The sequence below is a fragment of the Taudactylus pleione genome, unplaced genomic scaffold, assembly GCF_031769625.1.
Source record: "Taudactylus pleione unplaced genomic scaffold, aTauple2 ptg000191l, whole genome shotgun sequence".
NCBI lineage: Eukaryota > Metazoa > Chordata > Amphibia > Anura > Myobatrachidae > Taudactylus > Taudactylus pleione.
The window spans coordinates 3,501,231-3,523,518 of NW_028284593.1; the positions used below are offsets into that span (position 1 = coordinate 3,501,231).

The 22,288-nt window shown below is 40.4% G+C and overlaps 1 protein-coding gene across 5 annotated transcripts in view; it reads left to right on the plus strand.

Annotated features, from left to right (window-relative positions):
* The window catches only part of TANGO2 (transport and golgi organization 2 homolog), a 207,626-nt gene that overhangs the window by 95,793 nt on the left and 89,545 nt on the right, over nt 1–22,288 (plus strand). For all 5 annotated transcript variants that reach the window (XM_088476717.1, XM_088476716.1, XM_088476713.1 and 2 more), the window contains 3 exons: nt 5,425–5,565; nt 15,101–15,189; nt 15,452–15,571. In XM_088476717.1, coding sequence (XP_088332843.1) covers nt 5,510–5,565; nt 15,101–15,189; nt 15,452–15,571 — 265 coding nt within the window. In that variant the 5' untranslated portion in view covers nt 5,425–5,509. The remainder of the gene's footprint in view (nt 1–5,424; nt 5,566–15,100; nt 15,190–15,451; nt 15,572–22,288) is intronic.

Genomic DNA, 22,288 nt, shown 5'->3' on the forward strand with positions numbered 1-22,288 from the left:
TGATGGTGAGATCAGCTTGTCCTCTTTCAGTATAATTAATTCTGAGGCCCTGGAAGTACTTGTGCTATGTAAAGAAGTAGCGGTCTCTGAGTTTTCTGGTTCTATTCCTGTCATTGAGGTTCCAAGTCTATGAGCTCACACATTTGTGTTTGCGTTCCTGGAGTTTGGTATGAACAGTTTAGTACTTCACCTGGAGCTCTCACCCAGGAGGGGGACCTACAGGCTCTGTATAAAATTAACTCTCAGATTGATACATTGCCAGACAATTCAGATCTTAAGGCCCCCCCATACATCTGCGAAGAATTGGGGCGATTCCCCGGGTCGAGACATCGCTAAAAGCCAACATATTGGATTTCCCTGATTTGCTGATCCCGACCAGAATATGATCGAAATCAGCAAATAGGGGATTTTTTAACATGAAGAATTTCACAGATTCCCTGACAGATCGCTGATCTACTTTTTCGATCAGTGGTTCCGGTGGCATCGGGGAAATGGCAGGCAGTTGTATGGGGTCCTTAAATCCAGCACTTCTGTGTTCCTGGCCTATATCTCTGTATTTGACCTTGGATTATTATATGAAATGTCCATGTGCCTGATCCTGAATTGATCTTTGGCATGCTACCTGTTACTAAATTTACCACGGCTCAGATGGCTGGTGTCAACCTTTAGCCTATCAGAAACACTCCTGATCTGGAATCTACATTGGATAATGCCAGCAATACATGTTACAATTTGGTTAGGTATTGATAATCTGATTAATTTGACTCAATCTACAAGGCAAAATTGCATAGATCTCAGGTAATAAAACTCAGTTAAAACTGATTGCATATGAAGCAGTCCGTGCCATTAATTGATCTGCTTTTTTCTGCGTAAAATTGAATCCATGTGTGGCCAGTACAGCCTGGGTGCTCCATGGCAACGAATCCACCAGTGTTTGGAATTGTGAAGGAGAGACGCAGCCCTATTTTTCTTTAAGAAAATCACTCAGCTGACACCTGGTTAATAGTGATATAAAATTGTTACTCTGGGATTATTCCAGAATATACTACAAATACTTGATTTGGTTCAGTTATGGTGACAGAGAAGGTCATGCCCATGGGTGTTATGCTCCTCAAACCATAGGCTGATACCACAAGCTCTGTAGATGTAGACTTTGGCCCTGATGCAGAGTTGGAAGTAAGTCTGGCGTATCTTTTTCTGAAACTGCAAAAAAATTAGCTTAGAAAGGCACTCCTTTGTCTTATGCCCAACTGTACATTGCCCGTTGTGGCGTCAATACGCCCTCTCTAAGCTTTTCCTACGTGCTCATGCTCTGTTATAATTCCGTTCTCTCCGAAGTATAGCTACAAGTGAAACGCATTAGACTGCATACATTCAAATCCGAAGACACTTGTGATACGCTCCACAAACATATTGAAAGCTGCACCATTGGTGAGGATGTTCTCTTCGTACCATTATAAATGATTAGCAATGAGCTTGCCTCATGTGCCACCACCAAAAGGTGAACTCACAGGTTACATTAATTCCTATATTTTAGAACATAGCCATGGATGATTGATCTGACATGATCACCTTCCTCACCTGCTTGGTAGTACATTGCCTATGCTGTTTGCAACTCAACTGTGATATCTCTGAGTTTTTTCTTTATTCACTGCTAGTACATTTATAGTTAGTTGATCTGCAGTAAGCCTCATGTTTTGCTTTGCATTTCAATTAATGCCTTTTGTTGAACTTTGCTTATACTGTTCCTTCAGAGTTCCATGCTGATATCGTTTTAGACACAGTTGCTTGCGATAGATTCTTAGATCAGCCGTTTTAAATCTGCCCTAACAATCCCACCTTTTTCATTGTTTATAAAAAAAAATGTATTTAAGCAAAAGCAGTTTACAATTTATATTAGAGAAAACAGTATGAGTCCAGGTAATGCAATCACGGATTAGGTTAATGTAATCAGAAAACAAAACGATAACAATAAAATAGAAGCGTTACACAGTGTGACAAGATATTTTCATACGCCTAATATCCAAACAATAATAGATATACAATGCAATAAATAAGCCCACCTTTTTCACTAAAGTCCAGGAGACCACTTTGGATAACTGTGTTTATTATCATGAAGTTGATATTTATTTATTTTTTCATTGGTCAGCTACTTCCGAGCTTTGTTGCTTTGATTGAGATTGATTATGATGAGAAATCAATAATCTCATGATAACATCCTACCGCATATTGTATTACAGGTTGAGTCTCCCATATCCAAAATGCTTGGGACCAGGGAAATATCTTGGGAATGGGACCCCAATATACACACAGAATGCATTTGTGTTATATACACCTTATACACACACCCTGCAGTTAATTGTAAACAATATTTTCAATCATTTTGTGGCTCAAGCAAAGTTCGTGTACAGAAATTAAATTCCTTATACACACAGCCTGAAGGTAATTTTATACAATGTTTTTAATAATTTGTGGCTTAGACAAAGTTTGTGCACATTGGACCATCAAAAATCAAAGGTTTCATTATCTCAGTCATGATAAAATTATTTCAGATTTCGGAATATATGGATATGGGAGACTCAACCTGTATATATGTTTTCTTATTCAGGGTTAGTCTTTATTGAAAATATGAAAATATTTATTTTTCGACATAATCTCCCTGCTTTTCAATACGCTTTGTCCATCTGTCAACAAGCTTTCGTATTCCCTCATTTAAAAAAAAATGTTTTAGGCTGAGCTGCGAGCCACGAATGCACCTCTGTCTTCACCCAAGTCTGTCGTGGATTATTGCATAGGCAGAACCATGGCTGATTTGCAACATAGGAGCTGATTCAGACCCAGACGCTAAACTGCGCTCTCACGCAGCCAAAAGGGTCCGGGTATGCAAATGCTGCAATAGTACTGTCTGTTGGAAGGACGCCCTCTATGCCTTGCAGAGCGAACGCACGCCAGTATGAAAACTCCCACCTTTCTCTCTTAGCACATGTCATCTCCAGGAAGTGTGTGATTAATCGGTGATAATCGGTGCACGCAGCGCTTGAGGTAGACCCTACCCCACCGCAGGCACTTTAGATCAGTGCTATCTAAAATACAACAAAGTCACTTGTACAATGATGCTTCTTTGCTACTTATGCACACCCATAAAACGCCATTTAGACGCCCAGACACGCCTGCGTTCGCACATCCACTCCCCCGTTCACAAGCACTTTCCCCTGTTACCACCCACAAACTGCACTATCTGTCACTCAAATTAGCGTCCAGTCTGTGTACTACGAGCGCACAATTCCAGAGCACAGTGAGTAACTTGCGCATATTGACTATTACGCATGCACAAATGTGCGATTATCGGCCATAGCGTGCGTTCACAGCTTAGCATCCGGGTTTGAATCTGCTCCATAATCCACTGTCACTCGTCTATCCAACATTTATCAGTTCATGTGCACGCTCAATGCTCTCATCAGTCTTGGACAGGGACAGGCGCCCGGCTCGTTCTGCATGGCTAACACTTGTGCGACCTTCTTTGAATTTCTCTATCCATTCATACTTTTCTTTGCGACAAAACTCTCTCCATACTGTGCACAAAGTCTTCGATAAATATTGGCACCAGACACACCCTCAGACCACAAATCACGTGGGGCAGCCATTTTTTCTTGCACTGCAGTCACAAATGAACTGACGTAACATGTTCAAAACTCCACAGCAGTAACTGGGGAGACAGTGACGTAGTACAGAAAGCGCTGATAACAGTGCGGCCAACGGAAGTTCTAATATAACTGGAGTTTGATTCTTCTGCTAATATTTTACCTCATAAGTACATTTATACATTTTTGTGGTCTGATTCAGAGTAGTACACAGTTTGACCGAATTGTGTGCTTGAAAATAGATGCGGATCTCCATCTGTACTCAGAGTCGGCTAGTTTCTCTGTACATCTGCTTGTGAAAGAAGTTGCCACCATCATCATTATAAGCACGCATTGACATCAGCTCAATTTTTTGTTCAAAACATCCACCTGATAACGGGTGGTTCTCTGCGCGCACACTCTCACCTCTGAGTTCCATTTCCACACCCATTGCACGCCTATCCTATGCGGGAAGGCCCAGTTGCCACCTAGTTAGCCCATCAGGGCAGTATGTAAAATGTATGTAAAGCATATCTTGCGTAAAATCGCACTCTGCATGCTCCTGAAAATGAGCTCACACACGTGTGGCCGATGAAGGGTCCTATATGTTTTGATTGCATCTACACTTGCAGCTGAACAGATGGAAACCTTACTAACGAGGCATTTTCGCACATGCAAAATACAGTTAGGGTGTGCACGTGCAAATGGGTCCCTGGAGGAAAGCAAAGAGATGCCTGTTTGAACACGTTTTATACCTAGCATTAAACAGGTGCAAGTGCTCAGTGATGACGATGACTGGTCACAAATAAGGTGCAGAATATAAGCGTCTTTCCGCCCATATTTATTGTGAGCACAATACAGCAGATTTACTTCCAGCTCTGCATCGGGCCCAAAGTGGTAATGTTAATTCTAGGGAGGCATAAATGCACTGAACATCGTATTATTGCCTGAAAGCCAGCAGCCAGCATATTATATAGCACAAAGACGTGCAGAACAATAATAATTGAAGTTGTTGAGCTGATCTTTGTTTGTTATTGGTACGCAGTTATGTAACTGCCTGAGTAATATATCTGCTTATATTCTATATATCAAGCTATGTTTGTGTTTGAAAAAATAAATGTATTGTTAATAAAGGTATGGAAATGCATATCTTATACAAAACCTGTACCTTGAATATACTGGAGGTTGTACGTCATACAGCAGTGCTAAGCCTACATATTACTTTACATTTGCTGAGTCTCCGTATGAAAACTGATGAGAGAAGTTGATATTTTGGATATACATTATATATTGAGCAATTGCCCACTGATCATACATTATATACACCATGATCGCTATTAAAGGTAGAACTGTGTGATGTAATATCTGATGGGATTTTAGCTTTGTACTTGCCACAAGTCAAGTTAGTGCACTTCTCTATTGCTACTGAACATTGACAGTTCTGCTCCATGCAAAGCAATATATAGAACAAATTTGTGTAATCCATCTATAATTTAGAAATTGCAATGCTCCTATCTCTCCGTGGATTTGTTATTATTCACCTACTGGTGTTTCTCTTAGAACCCGCAATATTAAATTCCCATATAAGTGACACTTGAAGCTGAAAGAATGTGTTTGTGTGATCTAGATAAATGCAGCTCATTAAAGAAATGCGCCTTTGGTATCCTGTTGGTTTCAAAATTGAGTGTTGCTAATGGGTACAGTGTGAAAATGTAAACTTTGTCTTCAATAGAAAGTGATGTTTGCTTAAGAAGAAAAAATGTTAGTATGAAATAATTTATTACTTTTATTTTTTTGTCTACAGGCAAAAAGGATTCATTCATGAAATAACCAGTTCTCCATGTGGTGACACCTTAAAAATCTATTCTGCATCCTACTAGAAACTCCTCATGTGCATCATTTTTTTCAAGTTTGATCCCCGGCCGGTCTCTAAAAATGCTTATAGGTATGTGTACAGTACAGCGCTTCAGCCTCATTCATAGGTGTGAGTGGGCCAAGTCTAATATATATATATAGCACTGTTTACTGTAAGACAATCATTTATTATAGATCTGGCCCCTACTTTCTTTCATTTTTTCAAAGTATTCCATTTGAAACACTGAATTATGCTGGTTTGCTGAATCACGTAGTGGTTCTTTAACGTATCATGGATGTTGGCATGAAATGTCTCTTTAGATCTCTGCATGTCTTCTCACTTTACTGTGTCTATTCAAGCGCTTAATTACAGACAGGTGTGTAGGTCTCCATTGAGCATCCAATTCAGCTTATACAGGGCAAAGGCTCAATGAGCGATGTCTCTTCCAAGTTGAGCGCATTTGGAATACATATCACCTTGTACACTGGGGCCAAGCTTATGGTGTGCCAGTGAGTCAGTCCAAACATATGGGCAGGCAATGTGTGTGTATAGCAGAAGCCACAAAAGGAAGATATTCACAGTGCTTCATCTAGGGAACATCTGTCCACTGTAGTAACTGTGGACATTAATCATGTTTGTATTTTGTTTTCTATAGTTTCATCAAAATCTCCGGGGTCTACTTATTGCCTGGTGTTTAACTTATTAGCCGTAGAATTGCTTCTCCTTATCTATAAAATTTTGACACAGTCAAGAAATCGCTCTGATCTCCCCTGCTTTACTTTGCTGTGAGTGGAGGTTCCGGCCCCACAGCTTACAAAGTTGTGCACTTCTGCAGTTTAAAAAAATTATAAAAGTTTTGGATCTCTAGTAGGGGCGGTTTAAGGAAGGAGGGGGCCTGTGTGCAGCCTCCGTGTGGGCACCCTCCTCTCCGGCAGCGCAGTAGACTCTCTTTTTGTGCTAGAGTCTACTGTTCATTTGCAAGTCTCCGGGAACATGGCATCTGCGCTATGTCCCAGAGACTCTGCTATGCATGTGCAAATCATGGGGAACATAGTCACTGCGCCATTTTCCCAGTGATTTCTGTATGCAGCGCTGGTCAATGTGAGACATAAGTATAATTATATGGGTGCAGGGTATGTGGGGTGGCTCCCCCTGGACCAAGGGACCTATGTGCATAGCATTCTCTGCAGCCATTATAGCTAGGTCAATGTTTTCTAATCTTATGTAAAAAAACATAACTGAAGATGGTGTGATGTACACTTCCATGGCCCCAGACCTGGAGAAATGCAGGAAATAGACTAAAATCTCCCTAGTTTCTCCCATAATGCACCAGTCGCTCAACGCCTACTTTTTGTAGTGGCCTGGCACACCCCTGCTTTGCACTTGTGCGAGCTCTGTGCATGCACAGTACATGTAACAAACAATTGTTAACTCTTCTCCAGGACAGACCTTTGTCCCCCTGTTCCTTTCCAGGATAAGAATTAATGTAAATACAAAGATAAAAACAAAGCGAAATGCTGTGAACGTCAAAAAACACCCGACCACATTTATTTTTAAATAGAATAATAGTTGTTTTATAATTCTGTACCAGCCTCACAGCTCAAGAGCTGATAAACAAACAAGTACTGTAGATATTGCTTAGATTTGCTTGTTATATAGTAAACAGCTGAACCCTCTTTCCTCACAGTGCAATTAAAATGACTGCTATAGATAATACCACCTCTATATATATTTTCTTTGTGTTGCCTAAATCTCCAGTGTGTAATCATGTACATGTAACTGCTCTAAGGGGTCTATTTAATAAGCAGTGTTAGGAGACAAAGTGAAATGAGATAAGGTACCAGCCAATCCGCTCCTAACTGCCATGTCACAGGCTTTGTCTTTTCTCCTTTCACTTTGTCTCCTAACACTGCTTAGTAAATAGACCCCTAAGACTTTTATACATGTGAGTCACTGCGTCTAATCTGCACTGCCACAGGGAGATGAGCAGCACTAAAAATTATTTTCAGAAGTAGGGAGTGCCTAGACACTTCTAAATACAGCAAATAGGGGAGGGGCTCACACGATAATACTATTAATGTTAAGGATGGGATTTAACTAACTTAGGAAACTGCTTTAATGTTTTCTTTTGGATGGTATATTGGCACTAGCACTAACCTTTTCCTGTATCTGCTACATCTCCCTGTGCTAGTATATCTGTGTGCGACTGAGTTCCTGAATCTGTATATGAAGTGCTACAGTGTAGCAGCCCCAGCTTTTTTCATTCCAAGTTCTGTTGTGCTTCATATACAGACTCTGGTGCACATACAAGTGTCACATATCAAATTAATCAGCATAGTCTGCTGATTTGTCCTAATTGCATCACATTGTGATTTAGGCGCATTTTCGTAAAAAAAAATGACGCCTGACACTAGCATGGGACCTGGCTGCTCACTCACGCCGGGCAAGTCGAGCTGCGTGGTGTATTGTGTCTAGATGTATGAGGACACATCTGTACATAAGTGTGGAAAATGCACAGAATAAGTTATTTCCTGAGCTTATACAAAGCTGGATTTGTAATGTCACATATCTGAAGTTCTTCCAAAATGTGGAAAATGTGATTATATTTTTTTAATACAATGAGGAGCTCACGCAAGCCAAAAAAAAAACATTCTAGCTGTAATTTTTCATTTAGGGAGATTTAAACTATTTGCTAATACCTCTATTTATTCTTCTATTATAGAAAATATTTATCCAAGAACTATAGGGCAATTCAGCTTTCTTTTCATCCAAACTAATGGTGTTTAATTTTCAGGGTCCTGAAAAGAATACAGTTGGTGATATTTTTACTTGGAATAAAAAAAAAATAATCCTTAATTGAGATTAAGCCCATAACGTATTAAAGATAACACAAGTCAGGTCAATGGTTTCTGTAGTTCATTATTTACAGCTACACGGCGCTTCATGCAGAATGGTTTTCTTATAATTACTTTTGGAATAATGGGGAATAGCAGATACGGGAAAATTATCTGATAACAAGCAAATCCTTTCAGTGATGGGGAAAAAAAGAAATTGCTGAGGAACATGGGCCGTCGCATAAATCGCTTCATTTGGCCTTTAGTCACTTGCGTTTTCTGTATGCATTCATTGTCTGTCAGTCTCACATTTCCCTTATTAGCTGTTAGGAGATTAGCAGTGCCTGTAATTCCCCAATACTGTGACAAATCAGTTTCTACTGTGTGTGGATGTTTTGGGCTACAGTGTGACAGTTTCTTGTTTTGTGCGCATGTACTTTAATAGTATTAAAATAAGTTTTCTCTGGTCGCGTTCTCAGTGCCATTTTGAGGCTAAACCATTATTCAGGATAATACATTCTCTCAATCCACTTGGAACTTGTGATAACTGAGATACTCTGTAGTTATTACATGCAGTTTAGAGTTTAAAAGCCTGTTTAAGGTATCCTCTGATAAAGTTCCACACACATGTGCTAGGACCTGGATTAGCTGGACATTCTGTTATGCCCAAAACAGCACCCTATACTTGTGATAGATGGACCCAGCTTTACAGTGTATACAGAACAAATATAGCACCAATGCTATTAAAACCTGGCATGGACTCCGACTTCCCTAAATGTTGTGACTAATAAACCAACAAGTTTAGGTTGATTTGGGCCTGTCCTATAGTTATATCGCCTCCATATACTAGCGACAGACTGACGCGATGCAGCGATCCACAGATATTGGGTCGGAGGATAGATGAAATCCAACATGTTGTATTTCACTGATTTGCCAATCGCAATCAAAATATGATGCCTTTCACTGTTTTAGATCATGTTAATTTCGTATGGATTAAACCCCCCTTCCAGTGGTTTCCAGTGTCTGGTGAGAAAACAGATAGAATAGAGATGGTCATTCTTTTGTGTTCAGCATAGCTAAGGATTGAGTAGAGAATCTGTACTGTTGTGGAGTAGTGTAGCTCTGAAAAGCTTGGAAGTCCTATCATTATTGCAGTCACAGTACGTGTTATGGTTCACTGTTGGCGTCAATAACCTTTTTATACAGTGCATCTGGAAAGTATTCACAACGCTTCACTTTTTCCACATTTTGTTATGTTACAGCCTTATTGCAAAATTGAATAAATTCATTTTTGTCCTCAAAATTCTACACACAATACCCCATAATGACAACGTGTAAAAAAATTAATTTTTTTAGATTTTTGCAAATTTTAATAAAAAATAAAAAAAACACTAAGATATCACATGTACATAAGTATTCACGGCCTTTGCCATGAAGATCAAAATTGAGCTATGGTGCATCTTGTTTCCACTGATCATCCTTGAGATTTTCCTACAGCTTAATTGGAGTTCACCTGTGGTAAATTCAGTTGATTGCACATGAGTTTGAAAGGCATACGCCTGTCTATATAAGGTTCCACACTTGACAGTGCATGTCAGAGCACAAACCAAGCATAAAGTCCAAGGAATTGTCTGTAGACCTCAGAGACAGGATTGTCTCGAGGAACAAATCTGGGGAAGGGTACAGAAAATATCTGCTGCTTTGATGGTCCCAATGAGCAGTGGCCTCCATCATCCGTAAATGGAAGGAGTTCGGAACCACCAGGACTCTTCCTAGACTTGGCCGGCCGTCTAAATTGAGCGATCGTAGGAGAAGGGCTCTAGTCAGGGAGGTGACCAAGAACCCAATGGTCTCTCTGTCAGAGCTACAGCATTCCTCTGTGGAGAGAGGAGAATCTTCCAGAAGGACAACCATCTCTGCAGCAATCCACCAATCAGGTTTGTATGGTAGAGTGGCCAGATGGAAGCCACTCCTTAGTAAAAAGCACATGGCAGCCCGCCTGGAGTTTGCCGAAATGCACCTGAAGGACTCTCAGACCATGAGAAACTAATATTGAACTCTTTGGCGTGAATGCCAGGCATTATGTTTGGAGGAAACCAGGCACCGCTCATCACCAGGCCAATACCATCCCTACAGTGAAGCACAGTGGTGGCAGCATCATGTTGTGGGGATGTTTTTCAGCGGCAGGAACTGGGAGACTAGACAGGATAGAGGGAAAGATGAATGCAGCAATGTACAACGACATTCTGGATGAAAACCTGCTCCAGAGCGCTATTGACCTAAGACTGGGGTGACTGTTCATCTTTCAGCAGGACAACGACCCTAAGCACACAGCCAAGATATCAAAGGAGTGGCTTCAAGACAACTCTGTGAATGTCCTTGAGTGGCCCAGCCAGAGCCCAGACATGAATACAATTGAATATCTCTGGAGAGATCTGAAAATGGCTGTGCACCGACGCTTCCCATCCAATCTGATGGAGCTTGAGAGGTGCTGCAAAGAGGAATGGGCGAAACTGGCTAAAGATAGGTGTGCCAAGCTTGTGGCATCATATTCAAAATGACTTGAGGCTGTAATTGCTGCCAAAGGTACATCAGCAAAGTATTAAGCAAAGGTTGTGAATACTTATGTATATGTGATTTCTTATTTTTTTTTAATAAATTTGCAAAAATCGCAAAAAAACTTTACACATTGTCATTATGGGGTATTGTGTGTAGAATTTTGAGGACAAAAATGAATTTATTCCATTTTTAAATAAGGCTGTAACATAACAAAATGTGGAAAAAGTGAAGCGTTGTGAATACTTTCCGGATGCACTGTATTTTCTCCAATGGCCCCACTAAAATTATGTATCTATGGTTCCCAAATATTAGGTGTAAAGAGTGCTACTGTTGTAATGCAGAGTACATTTCATTTTGAAACCACAAATCAGGATTGGTGTGCTAAGCTGTGCTTTACCCTGCTCCATCTCTACCACCACATTGTGAGAGAAGAGGTATCAGCCTCCTATTTATCTCGCTATTCTCTGCATACTGCATTGCTGCAATCCGCTGAGCAGAGCAGCCGTCACATCCGTTAAATCATTCATTCTCTTCTAAGGTTCTTTGAACATCCTTTTATCTCTGCACATTGCTGGCACCCTGGTCCTGTTTAACAGGAGGTCAGCGTTTTGCCTGTGTTCAAACAAATGCTAGAACTGACTCCTTTATCAATTCGCCAGGATACAGATAAAGTACATCCCGTGTAAGCCTGACAATCACAAGAGTTTCCAGCTTGCAGCTTCAAAAGCTAGAAATTAGTTGATTTATATCATGGATCAAAATATATTACCCCCCTTTGCAGCTGAATGTTGGGCTAGAATGATTGTTGTATTCATCTCAACATATAATGCATTCTTTTCCCAGTATTGATATCATGAAATGTAACTGATGGTTCTGTAGATGTATACAGTGAGTTTTTCTATTTTTAGATAAGGGCAAAGTTTGATCAACCATCTGTATATTTTTCAATAGCATTTTAGAAATCCTAAGACACTATATAATGTGATGTAATCTTTAGTGATTGTCATTTTGAAACCCTCTGGCATCAGTATTCAAGGTAACACATCTGTCCTGAATTACATATCTGTGCAAAGGCTGCAGAAATGGAAATGTGACATGTTTACATATCGTATTCATCATAATCAGGACAATGGGTGAGGTAAAATCAGAAAATGGAGCCATTTTGTGATAATATCTCACACATTGTTTTTGATTTGTTTTTTTACTTTGAATAGGGTGACATTCAAGGGGTATTACTTAAAAGCACTGCTTTTTGTACTGTTTCAGTATATATATTACATATATCCTGTGTAGTACTGTGAGCTGTAGAGCAATGACGGTGGTTTACAATAGTAAAGCATTTTCTATTCAATGTGTATATTGCTGCAGTGCCCCTCTGCAGTTCCCCCCCCTTCTTGTGTCCCTCTTTTGATCTCTTGAAATGTTGGAAACTGTTATCTTTTATATTTATCTTATATTTACAAAGGCCAAGCATAGTACTGTGCATCATATGTCACCAGTAGCATTAATAAGCTAACTTGCAAATCATTAAAGGGTAGATGGACTTGGCCTTGGAGAGAGAGAAAGTGGAGAGAGACTTAGTACATCGGTATACAATCGGGAAGCCGGCTGCCTTAATACCGACAGCCGGCTTCCCGACTGTCATATCCCGGTGAGGGTGAAATGCCGGGCGTCTAGATGTAGACGCCTGACATTTTCCCGACGCAGAGAGACAGGCGCCCGGCATCCCGATCAAAGGGATGCCGGACACCGCGAGCGGACAGCCGCGTGGGGGGGGGGGGAGGGTTAGGTTTAGGGCACCCGGGTGACTTGGGGTCAGGCACCCCCCGGGAGGGTTAGGCTAGGGGGAGGGAAGGTGAGGGTTAGGCACCCCGCCGGGGGACTTAGGTTTAGGCAGTGGGGAAGGAGGGGTTAGGGTTAGGCACTTGGGGGGGGGGGGTGGTTAGTAGGGTTAGGGGGTTAGGTTAGTAAGTACTTACCTATCGACGATCGGGATTTCCAGCGCTGTCGGGCTTCCGCTGCCGGGAACTCTGCTGTTGTCGGCCAGGCGCTGCCATGCGGCCGGCGGTATTCCATACTGATTGATTCCAGTACATCTACCTCCTAGGTGAGCTGAGATGAGGAAAGTGTATGAGGGTGACTGGCATTTGTTTAATTTTTATCCCACAAAGTAGACATGGATAAATTTTAGTAGACATGGATTCAAGTGTAATGTTTTCATTGGTTGCTACACTAACATGCACATACTGTTTATATGTGTGTGACACAAAGGATTAGGGGGAGATTTATGAAATCTTCAAGTGAAATAAAATGGAGAAGTTGCCCTTAGTAACCAGCTTCTAACTGTCGTCTTATAGACTGTCGGGGACAGGGGACAGTCTATGACGTGCATTTTATTTGTTCTGAACTTGATCAAATATCAACGGGTCCTAAGCCAGCATTGGGGCTACAAGAAACACACAACTCAATAATGACCTCATATGTGTTTATGTAATAATTTAATGGTATATAATAAGTTATTACGATTTGTGGATAAATCATATCTATAGAAGTCAATACAATTCCATGTGATATCACGACAACGGGTGCACTCGACAGCAGCCCGAATTCGCATAAAAGTGCTTGCAGCCCCTTAGGGCTCCAAACAAAGTATGCAAATTCTGGCTCTGAGTCGGCCGCGAGGGGTGCGAGATGCAGTACCTTTGCCGGCGTCTTAACGTCATTGCAACAGCAACGCGCTCCATTTGCGTGGCATTAGACTGACTCCTAGTATAAAATGTGCCCCCGAAAAAGTTTGTTCTTTTTGTGCCTCCACATCCCCACTTCTTGAGTACCTAATATTCAACTCTTGGGAGCTCTGCCAACACAGTGATTTATACTTTGAGTATTATAATAAGTGTATAGATAGTTGGCCTCCTCACATTTATTTTACCTATCCGTATTATCCTGTGTGGAATCTATCCCAACTCCCCTGTCAAGGCTAAAAGAGCTGGCGGCAGCTAGCAAGACCAATAAACCGACCGAGCTTATAGATTAATCGGTCAGTTGAGGCTTTTTTGTATTGTTTGCGATCTGCACCTAACCAAATAAAGAAATAGCGCTTTTAAGTATAAAATATTGAGGCCTAAATTTAAGACTAAGCATAAATTGTTCCTAGCTGATAAACCTTCATAACTTTGCCAGGGCTGCTGTCCTGGACTAGAGTATAACAAACTGGTGTATACATAATGATAGCACAATGATTTGTGGATCATCAGAATCTTTGGAGCTCTCAAATGCACCAGGTCTGACATAGATACATTCACATGTCTGGTTGAACAAATTTGAGGACAAGATACTATCATCTCAAAACTGTAATCAATTTTCAATAGTGACTAAAGCTGTTGGCTCAGTTTTTGTTATGGCCATGGAATGGCCTCAAGGTGTTTTTAAAAATGTGGCTTCAGTTCAGATGTAATTTGCTGCAGCTAATAGAAGCACATTAAAGGTTAGCCTGGTCAGCTGGAAATGTGTGACATATATTTCTTTGTGAAGGGAAAGCTCAGTCCAAACCTGTCTGACGTAAGAGCTGCAGTGAAGGTGTTCCTGCGTGAATGCACATATATCATATTGACTTCCTCATAAAAACAATCAACTGTTTTATTACATATCATCCATATTTGAGTCCACACAACATATAGGGGGCAATATTTAGTGAACTGTACATTATAAAAATATCATCAGTAACTGAGACATTCCACATCCATATAAAAGCACAAGGCTGCTGATTTGTGTCACATAAATGAATGTGAAGGTATTCTAGATCACGCCGGAATGTAATCTATTCTGAGATGGGTAATGCAGTTTACAGTGTTCTGTTGTAAGAGAGGCAATTTCCCTAAGAACAGACTGCTCTATGAGAAGGAGTAAGAATACTAAGAGCTAAAGAGAATATAGCTACTATTAATAGAATTTAGTACTTTTCTCTATAAAGTAAAGGCTTAAAAAAATATATTATACAATTTTTTTATTCCAGCTTGTCAATAAATACAGGTTGGCAGTATGTACCACTGTAAATTTACATAAAACCGAACTATATATAAGCGACATTATAGCAGCTATAGTGAGCGACTGAGCTTGTACACTCATTTTATTACCTGTATGTAGGTATATTGTTTTCTTATATGTGTTACATGTGAATAGAAGTATTACATTGTGTCATTGGCTGACGTGTCCCTCTTTATTTATTGCAGGCTCATCCTAGCAGCAAATCGAGATGAATTCTATCACCGTCCTTCCAAACCAGCTGATTACTGGGGAAGCAATAATGACATCCTTAGTGGTTTGTATGAATCCAACAATTCCAGAGATACTGTGTCACACTGCCTCTATGTGCTTGTTCTCATTGTACCAATCCATAACTGCTTGTCTTCATTCCATCTTCTCAGGCTTTTTTCCAGATATATTAGTGATTGTAAGGCCTGGCATTTCTAGTGTTACTGTACATACTATGAGATACTTTCTTTCACATTTTACAGTATTCTGGTGGAGGTGGGGGGGGGAGATTCATGATGATCTGCAGCTTTGCCTGTTTATCATTGCAGGTTTGGACTTGGAAGCAGGCAAAGAAGGAGGAACTTGGTTGGGGATCACTAAAGGAGGAAAGTTCGCAGCTCTTACAAACTATTTGCAACCTAAAATAGATGTGCATGCAAAAGGCAGAGGTAAGGGCTGTCATGACCTAAAGTTGCTTTATAAATTTATAATTTGTGTTAGACACAACAGGATGCTGACATTTTGCTTTTGCACCATGGTTTAGCAATGTAATCAGATATAAAGTGATGGCTGTACCACAGATCTACGAGCCTACCTATGAGCACAGAATTGTCAGCTGTGCAGCAAAGAACTACAGTCAGCATGAAAGCAAACGGCTGATATACAGGAAGACATTGGATGCCCAGTTACTTCCTGGACACATGGGCCAGCAATCTCATAAAGATTGCTGTGCCGAGATGTCACAAATGTCCCCCGTGAGTTTACTCTGGAAGAAAGAGATCCTCTCTCCCACTGTAACCCTAGTGCTTAGCAGTCAGGGTCAGTGTTCATTTTAGGCAGAAATCAGATGAATTTCCTCTGCTTGGCACTCGAGCTGAAAAGCCAGGTCACTTCCAATTACAGTGACCTCTTAGTTTATTTGAAATAAATTGAAATAACAAGTTGTTCGGCTCATTGTCATTCATATCAAGAAAAGCGGTTGGAAGGTGGCTGCTATCACCATGTGTATTTAGTCATTTTTTCCACTGGATTTTTAACATGAGCAATAATAAGCAATGCCAGTAATTTCTAGAAATGGTGGCTCCTGAGGTGGGGCTGCAGCGCCTCTAGAAATTCAAATATTGGGGCCACACCAATTGCCACTGACTCCTGGACATCGATATTTGGAAGGCCAGTTGGTGTGGCTTCACTATTTGAATTTTGGACTGCGCTGCAGCCCCACCTCTAAAGCCGTCACTGACTGCTAGTTATCACTGTTGATGGCAAAGTGTGTTCTATGTACAATCTATTGTTGGCACTGAAGCTATGAAATTGTTTGTTAATCAATAGAAAAATCGTTCTAATTGGTTTTTAAACAATAAGCAGTATGCATTCTGTTTAAATGCCTATGTACTGTAAGGGGTTAATCCAATTAGGTGCGAGTTTGTTTCAGGGAACTCGCACAGTTCACATGAATGCTCGCTCCCGAGAAACACGCAATCCAATTAGAAATGCAAACTTGCGGTGAGGGTGAGCAAATGTTCTATAGCATGCAACTTGGGAAAAGTGGGGAGGCCATCCTGAACCCATAAAAAGTGTCAATTTCGTTAGCAGAATCATACAGAGGGATGTTAGTGGGCATAAGGAAGTAAGTTGATTTGGGGGTAATTTGAGGTATTTTTTTAAATGACATGTAATTATTGGGCCAATTAAGCTAATTTAAAACTTCTAAGTGCCTAATTAGTCATTAGGGGGGCTATCTAAGGGGTTCTGCACTGTGTCCTGACATTTTACCTTAAAAGGAAGATTTTTCCCTACCATCTCATACCCTCAAGGAGGTTCACAAAAAAAAAATGTGAGTTTCCTCTTGAAACAAATGTGAGTTTGGAATTTGATTGAAGTGTAGTGCCAGTTTCTAAATATCATTTTTTTTTTGCCATATAATTTATGTTTGGTTATTCCAGTCTAATGCTATTTAATTAAAATATTTCACTATGGTAACATATAAAAAGTCAGATCTGCCTTGAAAAACAATATCTAAAACTTTGCTTAGATACAATAAGAAAAATGGTGGTTCTACCAGATATGCAAGCTTGAGAATTGAAGGGATTAAGTAAAAGCATTGATTATGACACTTAAACGTTATTTTTTTTTATGATTGGCTATTTTTTAATTGAAATTTTCAATGACAAGAAAATGAACAAAACACAAAAGAAATAACAATTTAACATTAAGCTGTAGTTAAACAATATTACTCTGGGTATATCAACAATATATGATAGCAGATGTTGTTGAGATCATAATCATCAAAGATGTTAAAATAATAACATGGAATACAATATATCATAAGATATCAAACAGTAAATAGCACTTAATCAAGCACATTTATGCTAATTTGCATTACAGCTTAATACACATAGCCACACTGCACAATGTGCTAAGTATAGACATTATGATGGGGAAGACACCAGGTTCCCAGCCTTGTCATAGCAATCCCTACCTGTCTCACAGCTAAATACTGTATATAAGGGACATAACCACTAACGGGGGACCACCCAGGATAAAGGGTGTAAAAGTTATACTGAAGAATGTGGGGATGCATAACGTGAACATAGTCATCTACTCCAAAGACTGTCCTATTCGGATTCTGCCTTGCGAGTAATATATAAATACTTATTGTGTAACATTGACCAGAGATATCCAAGCCTGAAAGTCCGGCCCTGTAGGAACCATCCATGATCTAGCAAGGCATACCATAGCCAATGTGCACATGTTTATAGAGTTTGTCTGCTATATTTGTCCAGATCAGGATAATACCAGTACAGGTCGAGTCTCCAATATCCAAATATTCCGAAATACGGAATATTCCGAAATACTGATTTATTTATTTTTGGCATGACTGAGATAATGAAACCTTTGATTGTTGATGGTTCAATGTACACAAGCTTTGTCTAAGGCACAAATTATTAAAAATAATGTATAAAATTACCTGCAGGCTGTATTTATAGGGTGTATATGAAACATAAATTTAATTTCTGTACACAAACTTTGTTTGAGCCACAAAATATTTGAAAATATTGTATAAAATGACCTGCAGGCTGTGTGTATAAGGTGTATATAACACATAAATGCATTTTGTGTGTATATTGGGGTCCCATTCCTAAGATTTTTTTCATTATAAAATGCAAATATTCCAAAATACGTAATATTCTGTTATCCAAAATTCCCCTGGTCCCAAGCATTTTAGATATGGGAGACTCAACCTGTATTAGATAAAATACGTTTCACCTGGACTCAGACAGCATTAACCACTGAGCAGTCACTTAAACGTTATATTTGTCTCAACTTAGCGCAGTGACACGAGGAGGAAGATGGTTTTGTTTTTGATAGGTCCTCTTGCCTTATCTTTTGTGTTTGCTTGTCCTGTTTAACATTTTTATGGAATTCATTTTAAAACAGAAGCAGTTTAGTAGTTCTTGGTCACAGTAATGGAACTGTTTAATCTTCTTCTTTAACTTCTAATGGGTTGTTGTTTCTCCATTAAGTTGAATAAAGTTTTGTACACTAAAACATCGGGCCTTACTCAGTCTGATGCAGAAGTGGACGTAGCAGAGTATTTTAGCGGTCGCCCCACCTGTGACTTCATGTAAATGCTGCTACGAACTCCTTCCCTTGTATACATCTGTGCGGCAGAAAGTGTAAGGACTGAGATGCTCACTTTCCGTGTTTGTACACGCAGTAATACGGATTGGTAAATCCTTAGACGCCACCATTGAAACGTGTGCCGGTCCAATGGCAGTTGCTGTTTCTCCACCTGACTATGGCCTCCTATGCCTGTGGCTGTGCGTTTGTGTATGCAGCCGCTTTCACTGACAGACACTCCCATAACACGCCCACTGAACAGACCAGCGCCTTTGGTTACAGTTTGTAACTTATGCTCCATAGGAGTTTTCAGGAGGTTTGACGCATGCGCAGATGCTAAAAATCGCTGAACTACGTGAACATTGGCATCGTATGCTGTTTATGTGCAGCTCGGAATCATTTGTGTAGACATAGCAAAGCAATTGTTTTTTTTAACTATTAGCCCACTTAAAGGGATTCATGTGACTTTAAAAAAAGAATGTGGATACTGAATGCAGTATATACCCATTACCCACACATGTCTAAGTCCTGTATCAAGAAACTGTCTCTTACCTTCTGGTGGCCTCTCAATATAAATAGGCTGTTCACTTAATTCAGAGAGAACGTGTTATATATATATATATATATATATATATATATATATATATATATATATATATATGAGAGAGATTATATATAATCTCTATCTATATCTCCACTTGTGCTTAGGGGGCGTAGCTGGGCTGTAAAGGTATGTTATCCCATAGGCAAAGTTTAGTGAGGGTGTGCCGATGGAATCGCGGGCTGTACAGAGCTGGCCGGAAACATAAATACGCCTGTTTCCAGACATACTGTATATTTTGCATTAAGGATTGGGCTGGTGTAAGTTCACCATGATGAGGATGATGTTGAGTATGACACCAAGCTAAGGATATAGGCAGTACTCTTACATACATGTGTTTAAACTCTTGCATATGGGAAAATATAGACCATTAGTTCCATGCATATATTGTGGGAGCAATTGCAGGCGACCTATGTTCAACTCTGCATATTTCATGCAGATAATATATAGGAGACATAGAAACTAGAACTTGAGATTCTCAAAATCTGCCATTTGGGTCAGCTCTTTAGGTATTCGAATAGGGACACCATCCATTCCAGGTCCTCAGCACTGCTGTCAAGGGGCCAAGACTGAGCTGTCCCCTAAATAGATGGGCTGGAAAGAGGTTGTTAACAGATTGTGTCAACAGGGGATGTCAACACATGACTCAAAGTTAATTTTGAATTTTTGGCTTAAGTGTAATCTTTAGTTAAATTACAGCTGTTTTTTTTTATTAAATAAAATAAAAATGTCCAACAAATATTATAATTGTCTGTTGATATGGTGTCCAAAAATATGCAATGTCAAGCAGTGAAGACGTTTATCATAATACAAATCCATAGAGGACAACAGGCATATAAAGGTACATTTTAGAACAGGGGTAAGGGAACTATTTTACCTTTTTCCCCAAAATATATTTAGATACGCCGACGTTACCCCCTTGATTTGAAAGGAAGGAAATCCTATAGTAGTGCCCCATGTAATGCCCCTGTAGTAGTGCCCCCTTATAATGCCCCTGTAGTAGTGCCCCCATATAATGTGCCTGTAGTAGTGCCCCCATATAGTGCCCCTGTAGTAGTGCCCCCATATAATGTGCCTGTAGTAGTGCCCCCATATAGTGCCCCTGTAGTAGTGCCGCTTGTACAAAAAAAATAACACTTTAATCCCTGCTCCTGCATCCGCCGCCGTCATGTCCGCCCACTGTCCGCTGCTCCCCGGAACTATGGGAGAGACGTCATGACGTCTCTCCCATAGTGCGCATGGAGAGAGGCGGAAACTGGAGTTCAGATGAGAACTCCAGCCTCCAGCTAACGCGGCGCTGCAGAGAAGGAGCCGGGCGCCCGCTGGTGGTAACATCTCAGCGGGCGTACGGCTTAGAGCCTCCCTGCGGTACAGCTGGGCATGCATATGAATCATTCTATGCATGCCCGGCTGTCCGTCCATTACCCCCAGGAAATTAATTTTTACCCCATGTGGGGTAATTCACCCCTGTTCTCCGACCACTGTTCTAGAAGTATACATGCATGAATAACAAGAATGTAAGAATTGTTAGTCTGTGAACTGTGATAAACAAGAAGCTGTGCTGGTGAGGAATTAGTTACTATGTCAATGTTCATACTCTTGACAATTTGATATCGACGGGACAATGCCGACATTGTAGTAATGTTATTTAAAGAATTTTAACAGTGCCTGTTTTATAACTTTAAACATGATTGGAAGTCGTCATGTTGTAATACCGACACTGTTACAAAACTATTCTCATTCAATGTTTACAGAAGCTGGCCCTCACGTGGAGAAGTAAAGCCCTTATGTGGCAGCCAAGTCTAGAAGAGTCATTTGGGATGTGTTTGATTTGAAGCAACCAAACTGGCTGCCATAATTGCTGATTGTATGGATAGCTTTAGGCAAACCTCAGAGAGCACTTACAGGATGTGTAAACATACATCCAGATAAAGGACAAATGGATGAGAGTAGATAGCATTAATATAACTAATTTAATATAATGGGGTGGGTGACTGGGGTATTAACTTAATGGTTTGGTGAGGGTTAATTATTTAATGGCTTGTAGAAATTATTCATTTGTTGGTGGGCTTTTTTTTATTTGATGGGGCTGAGCTTGCTTCAAGTATAGTAGCCTAGGACAGCTGGAACCATTAACTAGACCCTGGCTGGGCACACCAGTTAGGTCAGTTAGTGCAAAGCCAGGGTATAGCTGTGCAGCCATTTGCTAAACTGCAGTAACATTGTTTAAACCGTTTTTTTTATATTCTAATTTTAAAGTCTTTGTTTGGAAAAATATTTTCATAAATTGGTAATCTATGTAATCGAGAGCGCGTCTGTCTGTTTGTCCTTCATGGACGGGCAGAGTTTTGGACCTAACTCCACCAAATTTGGCAGGGTGGTGTAGTTTTACCAGGATTAGTTTTAGTCTAGGTTTGAACTTCGTCAGGGCCACACACTGTCACACAATCCCTAAAAATAAGGACACTCTTAAATTACACAGGTTCTGGGGCTGGCTCAAGTGGAAATTGGCAGTATGCCAAAAACCTGTGTGAAAGTGGGGTCGTCAGCGTCATCGCCTGATCTTTTGTACATGCGTTAAAATCAAGCGATGCAGCCGACGATCCCATGCAGCGCTGTCTGGTGGGGGCCGGCATATCAGGCGGTTGGGCACCAGATCGCCCAGTGTGTATGGACCGCCCGATATGTCGGCCCGTCAGCAGCCGGGTCATGTGTCGCATCACTGGGTACACATGTCATTTAGTGTGTACCCATTTTTAGTCCTTTTTAAAGTGACCATATAAATTAGTCAGCCCTCTGTGTTTGCATGCAAAGGCATAGCTAAAACTTTGTGGGCCCCATAGCAAGATCTTAAAAGGGCCTCCCCAGAGGTAAAAAACAGCCCACATACAATACCCTTTACAGATTGTCACATAGTAATAGTGCCCCATATAACACATTATGC